Source organism: Glandiceps talaboti, chromosome 6, assembly GCF_964340395.1.
Source record: "Glandiceps talaboti chromosome 6, keGlaTala1.1, whole genome shotgun sequence".
Taxonomy (NCBI): domain Eukaryota; kingdom Metazoa; phylum Hemichordata; class Enteropneusta; family Spengelidae; genus Glandiceps; species Glandiceps talaboti.
In genome coordinates this window covers 5492975-5507008 of record NC_135554.1, presented here as the reverse complement: position 1 = coordinate 5507008, position 14034 = coordinate 5492975, and the positions used below count along the sequence as shown (strand labels likewise).

At 37.8% G+C, this 14034-nt stretch overlaps 1 protein-coding gene across 1 annotated transcript in view; it reads left to right on the top strand.

Annotated features, from left to right (window-relative positions):
- Nucleotides 1-6024: 6024 nt before the first annotated feature.
- LOC144436499 (uncharacterized) overlaps nucleotides 6025-14034 on the top strand; it is an 11549-nt gene continuing 3539 nt past the window's right edge. The window contains exons 1-2 of the mRNA XM_078125305.1: nucleotides 6025-6127; nucleotides 8375-9763. Coding sequence (XP_077981431.1) covers nucleotides 6025-6127; nucleotides 8375-9763 — 1492 coding nt within the window. The remainder of the gene's footprint in view (nucleotides 6128-8374; nucleotides 9764-14034) is intronic.

Sequence of the window (14034 nt, the reverse complement as noted above, 5' to 3'; positions counted from 1 at the left end):
ACCAACGGCTCGCCTATCTCAAGCCACTATACTAGTAATAGTATCTATATGACGAACGACATTGCCAAGCCAAATAGCCAAGTCATTCCTGGTCTAGTCCCTAGGCTAATAAGATTATCAAACCAGACATAGCCAAGTCACTCCTGGTCAAGTCCTTAGGCAAATGAGATTTCAAGCCAGATATAGCCAAATCATTCCTGGCCAAGTCCCTAGGCTAACGACATTGTCAATCCATGGCCAGATAGCCAAGTCATTCCTGGCCTAGTCCGTAGGCCCTGGACGTTAATATTGTCATGTCAGATAGTCAAGTCATTCCTGGCTAAGCATAAGTTACTTGGCTACTATACCAAGGTTGCAAATTAAAGTAAAGGCAAGTTCCTTAGCTTGCATGTAGCTAGATACAAATCTGAGTATTGTAAAAGTAGGATATATCCGAAAACTTCAAATTTGTACAAATGTAACGAGTCGAGTGTCACACGAACCCTGAACATTACAGTTCTATATAGATACGAGACAGTATATGTTACTTGGTGAAAGGTTATGACAAACTGGCAAACACAGACGTCTGTCAATGTATATTTAAAGGTAATTGCGACCCTTCTGGACAGAAATCTGGGTCAAGTCTCCCATTAAAAAAAAAGCATACAAAACCTCATCAGTCAGTGTAATAGAAACTTTGATGATACACGGTGTACGTGTTGTACTACAAATAGTAGAAACTTTGAATATAAAACAATTAATAACCAATCAGTTCCTGAATGCACCGAACACGTTGGTTGTATACAACACAGGTGATGTTTGTTTTTAAAAACGGAAATGGGACATTTTGGTTATATTGTATGGTGAACAGATCTTGGCTATACTCAGCCTACACATGCTCACTTTGGCACCTTTAGTCGTACGTAAACATTATTATGAATAATATTGTTTGGAAGTAAGAGTTATATCTGAATTAAAATTAATTGAGAGAAAAATACTCCAAATGAAATAGTGAGTTGCGTATTGTCTTCTTTCAGTAATGATCTATCATCTTAATACCAAGTGAAGCCCTACGTCAAAATGAACAAATGCCTCACGCTTCGAAGAGAAAACAAAAGAATCTCTTAGACTGGTATCACGACGATGGGGGCGTCGTTCAAACAAATTGGATGAATAAAATCCACTAGTAATGCAGTAATTATACTCTCAGTATAATTACTCCATGACAGTATAATTACTCCAAGATCCGCTGTAGATGTCGGCTAATCGTTCATTGTTATTTTGCCTCGGTATTTTTGCTTGAATTGACCTTCATCGTTTCGTGATACATGTTTACGTTTTAATATCGTCTTGAAGTTGAGTTGATATACACACAACACCATATCCGGATCACATTAATATTCGTTTTGCAAATTTGTGACGAGTGCACTGGCATGGGTCAAAAGTTCTTTCGCCTGCGACAACCCCCCCATCAAAAAACAACAACAACAACAACAACACCAAACAAACAAAAACAACAACAACCCCCCCCAAAAAACAACAACAAACAAACCAACAACAACAACAACAACAACAACAACAACAACAACAACAACAGCAAAACATCCACCAATTGAAGATGTCAAAATGGTTAACCTACTTTTTCTGGAGGAAGTCGGTCACTTCCCGAACAACAAAATGAAAATAGAGGCACAGATAACTAAGAAGATATACTTGTCTGTGATAGGTAAATAAAGAAATCGAGCTGTATTCAACGCATGAAAGAAAAAAGAATGCGCATGTGCAGTGACACAGGTCAATGCAGTGGTCAATGCACGATGGCAATGGACTTGTCAATGGTGGTACTGGTGGCAAACTCTGTAGTTGTTAACTAGTACTACTACTTTACTAGTACGTCTTGAGAACCAGCTGCCTAGCAATCGTTGGAATCATTGTAATCGGAACCGAACGAGATATCAGTGGTAGGTGAGTTTTCAAAGTGGTTGAAATGTGAGACTACTAATATCGTTACCTCTTTTGAAAACATTGTGGAATTTGTGATATCAAGTAGTGGTGTATCAGTAATGTATGGGTGGTGTGGAGACATTCAGACAGTGGTGTATCAGTAATGTATGGGTGGTGTTGAGACATTCAGACAGTGGTGTATCAGTAATGTATGGGTGGTGTTGAGACATTCAGACAGTGGTGTATCAGTAATGTATGGGTAGTGTGGAGACATTCAGACAGTGGTGTATCAGTAATGTATGGGTGGTGTGGAGACATTCAGACAGTGGTGTATCAGTAATGTATGGGTAGTGTGGAGACATTCAGACAGTGGTGTATCAGTAATGTATGGGTGGTGTGGAGACATTCAGACAGTGGTGTATCAGTAATGTATGGCTAATGTGGAGACATTCAGACAGTGGTGTATCAGTAATGTATGAGTGGTGTGGAGACATTCAAACAGTGGTGTATCAGTAATGTATGGGTGGTGTGGAGACATTCAGACAGTGGTGTATCAGTAATGTATGGGTAGTGTGGAGACATTCAGACAGTGGTGTATCAGTAATGTATGGCTAATGTGGAGACATTCAGACAGTAATGTATCAGTAATGTATGGGTGGTGTGGAGACATTCAGACAGTGGTGTATCAGTAATGTATGGGTGGTGTGGAGACATTCAGACAGTGGTGTATCAGTAATGTATGGGTGGTGTGGAGACATTCAGACGGTGTATCAGTAATGTATGGGTAATGTGGAGACATTCAGACGGTGTATCAGTAATGTATGGGTAGTGTGGAGACATTCAGACGGTGTATCAGTAATGTATGGGTAATGTGGAGACATTCAGACAGTGGTGTATCAGTAATGTATGGGTGGTGTGGAGACATTCAGACAGTGGTGTATCAGTAATGTATGGGTGGTGTGGAGACATTCAGACAGTGGTGTATCAGTAATGTATGGGTAATGTGGAGACATTCAGACAGTGGTGTATCAGTAATGTATGGGTAGTGTGGAGACATTGAGACAGTGGTGTATCAGTAATGTATGGGTGATGTGAAGACATTCAGACAGTGGTGTATCAGTAATGTATGGGTAGTGTGGAGACATTGAGACAGTGGTGTATCAGTAATGTATGGGTAGTGTGGAGACATTCAGACAGTGGTGTATCAGTAATGTATGGGTAGTGTGGAGACATTCAAACAGTGGTGTATCAGTAATGTATGGGTGGTGTGGAGACATTCAGACAGTGGTGTATCAGTAATGTATGGGTAGTGTGGAGACATTGAGACAGTGGTGTATCAGTAATGTATGGGTAGTGTGGAGACATTCAGACAGTGGTGTATCAGTAATGTATGGGTAGTGTGGAGACATTCAAACAGTGGTGTATCAGTAATGTATGGGTGGTGTGGAGACATTCAGACAGTGGTGTATCAGTAATGTATGGGTAGTGTGGAGACATTCAGACAGTGGTGTATCAGTAATGTATGGGTGGTGTGGAGACATTCAGACAGTGGTGTATCAGTAATGTATGGGTAGTGTGGAGACATTGAGACAGTGGTGTATCAGTAATGTATGGGTGGTGTGGAGACATTCAGACGGTGTATCAGTAATGTATGGGTAGTGTGGAGACATTCAGACAGTGGTGTATCAGTAATGTATGGGTGGTGTGGAGACATTCAAACAGTGGTGTATCAGTAATGTATGGGTAGTGTGGAGACATTCAGACAGTGGTGTATCAGTAATGTATGGGTAGTGTGGAGACATTGAGACAGTGGTGTATCAGTAATGTATGGGTAATGTGGAGACATTCAGACAGTGGTGTATCAGTAATGTATGGGTGGTGTGGAGACATTCAGACAGTGGTGTATCAGTAATGTATGGGTGGTGTGGAGACATTCAGACAGTGGTGTATCAGTAATGTATGGGTAATGTGGAGACATTCAGACAGTGGTGTATCAGTAATGTATGGGTGGTGTGGAGACATTCATACAGTGGTGTATCAGTAATGTATGGGTAATGTGGAGACATTCAGACAGTGGTGTATCAGTAATGTATGGGTGGTGTGGAGACATTCAAACAGTGGTGTATCAGTAATGTATGGGTGGTGTGGAGACATTCAGACAGTGGTGTATCAGTAATGTATGGGTAGTGTGGAGACATTCAGACAGTGGTGTATCAGTAATGTATGGGTAGTGTGGAGACATTCAGACAGTGGTGTATCAGTAATGTATGGGTAGTGTGGAGACATTCAGACAGTGGTGTATCAGTAATGTATGGGTGGTGTGGAGACATTCAGACAGTGGTGTATCAGTAATGTATGGGTAATGTGGAGACATTCAGACAGTGGTGTATCAGTAATGTATGGGTGGTGTGGAGACATTCAAACAGTGGTGTATCAGTAATGTATGGGTAGTGTGGAGACATTCATACAGTGGTGTATCAGTAATGTATGGGTGGTGTGGAGACATTCAGACAGTGGTGTATCAGTAATGTATGGGTGGTGTGGAGACATTGAGACAGTGGTGTATCAGTAATGTATGGGTGGTGTGGAGACATTCAGACAGTGGTGTATCAGTAATGTATGGGTGGTGTGGAGACATTCAGACAGTGATGTATCAGTTGTAATGAATGTATCAATGAGAATTCATTATACAGTGATAAAATGATGTCCTTATCTTTTTGTTTCACACCATGGCACAATTAGTGTCAGTAATAGATTACAACAATAAATATGATGGATTCCAATTAACACTTGTTTGTTGATACTTGATGAGTTGATCAAGTGTTCAGTTTACATCTTGGGGTAGTGCCAATTTACTCTTCGAGTGTGAGTAATTTCACAGATATAAACAAACTGATAAGAATGCCATAATGATTTGAGTTATTTTTGTATCAGAGATTTTGTTTTGATTACCTAGTTTTACTGATATATAAAATGTTCTATTAGCTCACTTAGTCTCAGTTACCCAGACTTCATCTGGGTAACAAGGACCAGGGGTAGAGGTCTTGTTTTGATAACCTAGTTTTAGTGATATATAAAATGTTCTGTTAGCTCACTTAGTCTCAGTTACCCAGACTTCATCTGGATAACTAGGACCAGGGGTAGAGGTCTTGTTTTGATTACCTAGTTTTAGTGATGTATAAAATGATCTGTTAGTTCACTTAGTGTCAGTTACCCAGACTTCATCTGGGTAACAAGGACCAGGGGTAGATACTTGTACATGTAAGTACCATAATAAGGGGTTGAAACTACAGAATATGAAGGGAAGAACTCAGAAGATTGAAATTTGTCAGTATGTGAATAAATTTAACATATGTTATGAATTTTTGCATCAAAATACACATTGTGCATGCCAACGATGAAATGTAAATAGATTAAAATTTGACTGAAAAACTTATTCTTTGCCATGAAATAACTGAACGATCAAACTGCACTAGGACTCTAGACTCTTTCACAGTCCTTGGAAGTTGGAGCATCACATTGCTAAAATGGGCTGTTTTGTATGTACCGATATCTACTGCGTAATTGTACTGTGGGCCCACATCAACTATATAGGGTTAATCATTTGTTTATGTGTTACTGCAATGCTTGGGGTGTCGTAATAACATGGGGTCACAGTAACATGTCAACAAACGATTAGCCCTATGTAGTTGATGAGGGTACACACAGTACAAGGATATTCTAATTTCTAGTACAATTATTTGGTAGATATTAGTACATACAAAACAGCCAATAACAAAAATCCCGAGGACTAATGAGACAGTCTAACTGCACCTCCTGTTAGCTATGATGACTATATCCCAAAAACGCTAGCTTCAAGTTTCATATAATTTGGTATACATTTTCATGGCAACAAATTGCTCATCTCTAAGAAAGTTTTTGTACATTTTTTTTTCCTTTCCCCAATTGAGTCATTTACGGAATTTATAATAATTGACCAATTAACGAGTATACAATGTATGGTAGCTCAGAATATGTTATTCTGACAGTGGAATAGTAATCAAAAACTTACTTTTTGGATTTAACTTACATACAAATTGCTGTTTTCTTTGTGATTCAGTAATGGACAAAGAAATGTTATTATTCCGCTACTATGAACGTTACTTGAACAAAGCACATCAGGTGTTACTTCACCGACTTGAGAATAATACACTCTCTGATAAAGGTAAGTTGTTTTTTATATATAACACCATTCCATATTGCATGTAGTAACCCCTAGATGACCACAGTGTTATATGCAGAGATTATTATGCCAACATTCTCATAAGCCAATTTTCTACTGACACAATATGTACATGGTGGCAGATTGTGAAATTATTCAAGATGGCATACAAGTAAATGATTATAATCAAGCAATCGAGCAATCAAGCAGTAAAAGTATATTGAGATCAACTTAGAATATGTTTATGTAAAATGTGAAATCCACATGCATTTGTCATCAATTGAATTTATCCTTCAGTTATATCCTTATTTCGCTATTTTGCCATTTCACTGACAATAACTAACCTCTTACAGTTACATGTGGTGTGAGGAGCTGGTTTTCAAATCTTCTGATTAGTGAGTTCAAATCTTCAGAGTACTCTGTTCAGCAGGGCCACTGTAAGGGGCATCTCTTAAATGGTGCTGCAGAGAAGCTGGTGGATTTATGATCTATACTTTGATGTGTTTGATAAATTTATATTCAACAGAATTTAATCATGTCTTAATAAGCAAGTTATGTTGTTAGTTCAGATAAGAACACTCAGTATACATGTATTTGCCTGGCAAGTAAAAGCATATATTGCCCACAGGCAAAATACATAAACAGTGAATAGTGCTTCATGAAAACTACTAATTTCACAAGATGCTCTAATATTTTTAAAATCCAGCCAGATGAATATCAGAATGATAGATTAGCGCAATTGATACACTTATATAATATGATTAAGTTTGTGAGACAGCAAAATGTCAAATTCAGACTGAAAAGCTATATATTAAATAGGCCCCCCCAAAAATTATCTGGTTCTGGTCAGGGTAAACTTTGTAAAGTGGTGCAACGACGCAATTTTTTTTTTTTCCTATTTTTTTTTTCTTTTTGCAAATTAGTAAATACACATTTTTTTGACACTTTACATACTCTGTTCTATCATATTTATCTCTTGAAAAACTTCCTTTTTCTTCGAAGCCGTTAAGGCTTTGTATTTAAGCAGTCTTGGCATGTAGGGTAGATTTCAGCTGCTTGTTCTCCTGATATCAGGAATAAATAAGGAACGGGAAAGCAAAAATTATCAGAAAAAAAAGGATCGACGTGAGGGTATTCAGGGCACGCGCACGCTGACCAGAACCAGATATATATTTTTTTTTTTTTGGGGGGGGGGGGGGGGGGCATAGAAATAGCAAAATATTGCTGACAGTGTAATTTGTAATTGGTTCATAAAATGTGGCAACACCATTTTGTTGACGATGCTATATAGGTACACATAGTATCTTCATATATGATCTTGACCTTGACCTGAGTGACAATGTAAAAAGTCTATTTCACAAATACAATAATGTAGGAAAGGGTTGTACATTGTATGTGTGTGTGTGGGGGGGGCCACTGTATCTTTTAGTCTTGCTGCTGGATGTTTGGGCCTTCTTCCGATACCATAAGCGAACAAAGTTCGCAGTGAGGGCTTTGCCCGGACACGGATGTTCTGTCCTCGATAGCAATGTTCAGTCGTGTGCCGTATTGTATCGGAGAACATCTGAGGTCTAGCAGATAGACTATGTATCTTTTTGAAGGCTTGCACCACTAAAGTTATACTGCAGTCAGAGAGTGCCTAATAAGAAGTGATTGTTGTACATATTTTGATTGGACATGAGGGCAATGTCATATATCTGTTCCCCACGAGGGCCTGTTGATCACTGGGCCCATGCCCAAGGGAGAACTGACATATCCTGTTGCCTGGATAAGGCCAGTCAACATGTGTTTTATAACACATCAAGGCAAGGATAGTCCCAACCACAACACAAAGTTTCTCTAAAATATTAACAGAACTTTTGATAATAGTTTGTGTACATTTCAAGTTCTTCTCTGAAACAAGGGTGGCAAGTTCTCCTTCAGATAATTGCAAAAATCTTGATTTTTCTGGAGAAGGTCTGCAACTCATAACTGAGGAAACCATGTCGTCTGCCATGAAATACCATTGAACACATGCGCAATGACATCACAGGACAATAATATGCAAACTACATGTATTGCCTCCTTGAGGGAGAGTAGGGCAATAATTAATTTGAATACTATTGACCAGGGATGTCATTTCGCATGCAACAGCATTAAAATGAGTAATATCACATGACATCGTATTGACAAATCACAACACCACAAATGCACGAGATGTGTTATAAGAATTGTTGATATATCTACACATTTGTCTTTTTTTATCGGCAGATAAAGTCATTATAATAGATTGTCTTTGTCAACATGGACTTGTTACATTGGAAGAAGACAAGACCAAGGAGCATTCTACAACATTTAGTACTAGAAGTGAAGATGATATACCAGTAACCAATGACAACCAGAATTCTCCAAGAACTACAACTACATCTGAAGACATTGAAAATATTATCAAGGACCTGGCCATCCCAGACCCTGAGGATCAGTACAGGGCTAAAGTTGATGATGATAATGTACAAGTGACCAATGAGAAGCAGAATTCTCCAAGAACTACATCTGAAGACATTGAAAATATTATCAAGGACCTGGCCATCCCAGACCCTGAGGATCAGTACAGGGCTAAAGTTGATGAGGATAATGTACAAATGACCAATGAGAAGCAGAATTCTTTTAGGACTGTCAGTACATATTTATTTACATTTGAACACAATGATACAAATATCAAGGAAGGCACAACACCGGACTCTAATGAGGGTAATATAGAGTGTAGAGAAAGAACTAAAGACAAAGTAATAGTACACATACATAAAACAACATTTGTATGTCAACAATGTGGTGAAATTTTTAGCAATAATAGTCATTTGAAACTACACATGGGAAGCCACACAAATGAAAGACCCTTTGTACATAAGGAGTGTGGTCCAAATTTTATTCAAAATAGCAATCTGAAAGTACACATGAGAGTCCATACAAATGAAAGACTGTTTGTGTGTAAGGAGTGTGGTAAATGTTTTACTCAAAATGGTAATCTGAAAAGACAGATGAGAATCCACACAAATAAAAGACCATTTGTGTGTACGGAGTGTGGTCGAAGTTTTACCGACAGTGGCATTCTAAAAAATCACATGCGAATCCACACAAATGAAAGACCATTTGAATGTAAGAAGTGTTGTAAAAGTTTTACTCGAAATAGCAATCTGAAAGTACACATGAGAATGCACACAAATGAAAGACCGTTTGTGTGTAAGGAGTGTGGTAAATGTTTTACTCGAAATGGTAGTTTGAAAAGACACATGAGAATCCATACAAATGAAAGACCATTTGTATGTAAGGAGTGTGGTCAAAGTTTTACCTGTAGTTACAGTCTAAAAAGACACATGAGAATTCACACAAATGAAAGACCATTTGTATGTAAGAAGTGTGGTAAAGGTTTTATTCGAAGTAGCCATCTGGAAGTACACATGAGATTCCACAGAAATGAAAGACCCTTTGCATGTAAGGAGTGTGGTCAAAGTTTTACTCAAAATGGTGATCTGAAAAGACACCTGAGAATGCACACAAATGAAAGACCATTTGTGTGTAAGGAGTGTAGTCAAAGTTTTACTCGAAATGGTAGCTTGAAAAGACACATGAGAATCCATACAAATGAAAGACCATTTGAATGTAAGGAGTGTGGTCAAAGTTGTACTCACCATATTGGGCTGACAAGGCATATGGGTAGCCACAGAAATGACATACTATATTTGTGTAAGTAGTGTGAACAAATTTTAGATAGTGAAATAAAAGGGAAATAATCTGAACAGACACATACCCAGGGAACCTTGTACATCCTAGTGTATGATGTGGCCACATCCTAGTGCTAGGAAAAAGAGCATAGCTATGTACCAGCTACATGTTGCATAGTCATAGCTACATGGCTGTGAAAAACATGCCTGTTACATAGATGTGGATACTATCTCTGCGCCAAGACTGTTGTGCATCATAGCTGTGCTCAGCACCCCTAGTACATATTTGTACACATCCATGTACCCACTATGTTGAAATCATACCCTGTAGCAGTTCTTTCATTCAATTCAATCAGCAATTGCATACATAGCTGGTACATGTTGCTGTTGGAATTATCCCTGTTACAGCATTGCTCACATAGCTGATATATGGCTGTGGGATATATATATATATATATATATATATATATATATATATATATATATATATATATATATATATATATATATATATATATATATATATATATATATATATATATATATATATATATATATATATATATGTGTGTGTGTGTGTGTGTGTGTTACAGCTATACTCACTGGTACATGGCTGTGCGAAAAAGTTCAAGATCAGGGATGTTATGAAAACCTATACTGCATTGCTATTTTTAACATCCATGTTACATGTAGTTTTTACATCATGGTGTAGGCATACCAGTTACACATCTGTTAAATCTAGGTAATACACCAAATGTGTTGGCCAGAGCTGTTACACGGATGTTTTTCACATAGCTGGTACAGACATATAGGGATGGTACAGCTACGTACACAACGCTGCCCTAGGTATGTGACTGTATGATAGAGTCCCTGTGTAACAATCTATACATTTTGGAGGAACTTTTGAGTGTAAGACGTGCTAATGTTAGGAGAAAAGTTTCAATTAAAGTCATAGAAAAAAAATTAATTTTGTGAAGTCTTTGGTTACAGCAATGTGGGATAGAAAGTATGATATTTGTGTTGGTTGGGAGAAGATATGATAGAACAATTAATTTGATTGGGAGAAGATATGAGATGATAGAACAATTGATTTGATTGGGAGAAGATATGAGATTATAGAAGAATTGATTTGATTGGGAGAAGATATGAGATTATAGAACAATTGATTTGATTGGGAGAAGATATGAGATTATAGAAGAATTGATTTGATTGGGAGAAGATATGAGATTATAGAACAATTGATTTGATTGGGAGAAGATATGAGATTATAGAAGAATTGATTTGATTGGGAGAAGATATGAGATTATAGAAGAATTGATTTGATTGGGAGAAGATATGAGATGATAGAACAATTGATTTGATTAGGAGAAGATACGATAGAACAATTAATTTGATTGGGAGAAGATATGAGATGATAGAAGAATTGATTTGATTGGGAGAAGATATGAGATTATAGAACAATTGATTTGATTGGGAGAAGATACGATAGAACAATTGATTTGATTGGGAGAAGATATGACATGATAGAACAATTGATTTGATTGGGAGAAGATATGAGATTATAGAACAATTGATTTGATTGGGAGAAGATATGTGATGAATGTAGATTGACTCAATTTCATGTTGACCTTTCGCCAAGGTATCCTTTCTATATTGCACAAGTGGAACAGGAACATTGTTGTATGTACTAAGTAATGTCATCTATGACATCGTAGAATCACAATCATTAAAATGAATAAAAAACTTTGCCAGCCTGCAAAGAGGAAATTGATAACACAGCGCCCTCACTGAAATTTGGGGTATCATCGCCTAACAATATCGTTTCTTAAGATCTTTGTCCCTTGGTATTCTGTAGAAGTGTAAATCGTTTTTTTTTTAACACAACTGAACTGAAGTTCATTAGTGCTATATGTATGATGAAATGTGTGTGTGTGTATGTGTGTGTGTGTGTGTGTGTGTGTGTGTGTTTGTTATGTGTGTGTGTGTGTAAACGACCTAAAGTCAAAAACAACCAGACCGATTGCCGTGGAAATTGACGGGGACATTACTTAGGGAGTGTAGATGGGAAATTGTTCAAATTAAAAAGATAGCATCAGAGATGTGTGTTTTTGGTCATTAAACAAAAATTCCCAAACTACTGGGCAGTTTGGCCTGGAATTTGGTGGGACTGTTCTTTTGGGGTGTTCAGATTAAGAATTGACATGGTGATCCCATTAGTGATGTGCAAATTAGGGCTAAAAATGTGTCTTTTTGGTCAAAAGTCTATAATTCCAAAACTACAGAGCAGATTTGACTGACAATTGGTAGGAATGTTCTTGGGGTGTTTCTTTTAAGAATTGTTCATGATGTTATGATCCCATCACGTGGTATGCAAATTAGGACCAAAACGTGTCTTTTGGGTCAAAATTAGTCATTCAAAACTACTGAGCAGATTAGGATGAAATTTAATAGTTATGTGTACATAAAGATGTAGTCATAAATGGTCATCCTGTCAGTAATATACAAATTAGGTCTAAAAATCTCTCAATTTTGGTCAAAAACTTATATCTTGTAAAGTACACGGTGAATGGGACTGGAACTTGGTAGGGATGTTTCTGGAGGTGTTATCTCAGTTCAGTTTTTGTTCAAAACATTTTGACATAACTGGCCCTAGCAATCATATGACCATGCCCTTAGCAACAGTGAAATGATAATGCATATTACAAGGATAAACAGAGACATGTAGCTGAGTGAATAAATAATATAAAAAAATGTATGTTAATATGTTTAGCAACAAGACCACGCCCATAGCAACAACCAAATACAGTTATGCTACAACGCCATTGGTGCTATTTTTTTGTGTTATTCAGACATCGAGGAAAGCAACAGTGCTCTATGATTAACCAAGTAACCTATTCCATGTATACCCCCAAAGTACATACAGACAGGAAGTAGTGTGCCACCATGGCATATTTTCGAAAAGCCTATTGTTAATGGCTGGAACTCTTTTGATAGACAAAATATTACATGGAGTCACATGTTGGTAAACATAAATATGTGTAACTGTACGCAACACCACAGTACAATATTTTACCCACAATACCACAGTACAATATTTTACCCACAATACCACATTTATCAGATTTGAATAGTACTGTATTATAGGTACTTCCTGTTGTCTGATATATAGAGTTGGCAAAAATTAATCACGTGGTAGGAATCATAGTGTCACCCCCCCCCCCCACACACACACACACACACACGCGCGCGCGCGCCCACTTCCATCGTTTTGTAAAGGGGAGGGAGGGGACAACACTATAAGTTTATTTTGTGAGTAAATAGTTCAAATAAATACTATTTATAATTATAGCTAGTGGTCTGAGATAACTGGGAAAATGTTACCGCGCACTATATGTGATTCGTTAGTCCCAGGGTGTTAGTATTGATCACCGTTGCATTATATGATGAAAGCACTGTAAGTTGTTTGTGAGTCAACGTCAATGTGTTTACAGATGTGTCTAATTTTCGATTATCAAATCGATTTTTTAGACGATCAACCTCTACACAAGTTTGAAAGATAATACAATAAATAGTGTTATAATAGTTTATCCGGATCCGATCTTCCGAGTTTTGTGAACCGTTTTTCTCCTTTTGCAAGTTTCCAATCAGCGCACTCTGTGATCTGAGCCCTAAATGATTGTTTTGGGATATCTTCATCAGTGGTAGGGGTGGGGAGGGGTTTGTTTGTCTTAATATCTTAGTGTCTGATTTGTACTCCTGTTATCTACCATATGGGTCACTGTTGGTGTAATCATATTTTCATACTGTAGATTAGTATTTGGCTGTCATCTGTTCACTACACCGATATGAAATATGGGGAATAACGTGAGATTGCTGACTACCAGACATACAGGATCGATCTACCTACATTAACGTAGCCATCTGGAGCATTACGTCAGTGGCTTTCTTGAACCCAATTCCCCTTCATTCCCATGCCACCTGTAATTACTGAAGCGTTCCATACCGGTACATCACCGGTACACCATCAGAGGAGAAGGCTCACGCCCGGGGCTAATGCCACTGGATGGTTGGATTTTGAGTGAGTCTTCGACCGCCACAGCGCCCTCTATACATTACCAGACTCGAATCTACCTCTTCGATCGATGGATGTGAGCCAAATGTGGCCCAAACTATATTGTTCAGGTGGCAATTACATGACGTCATCGATTC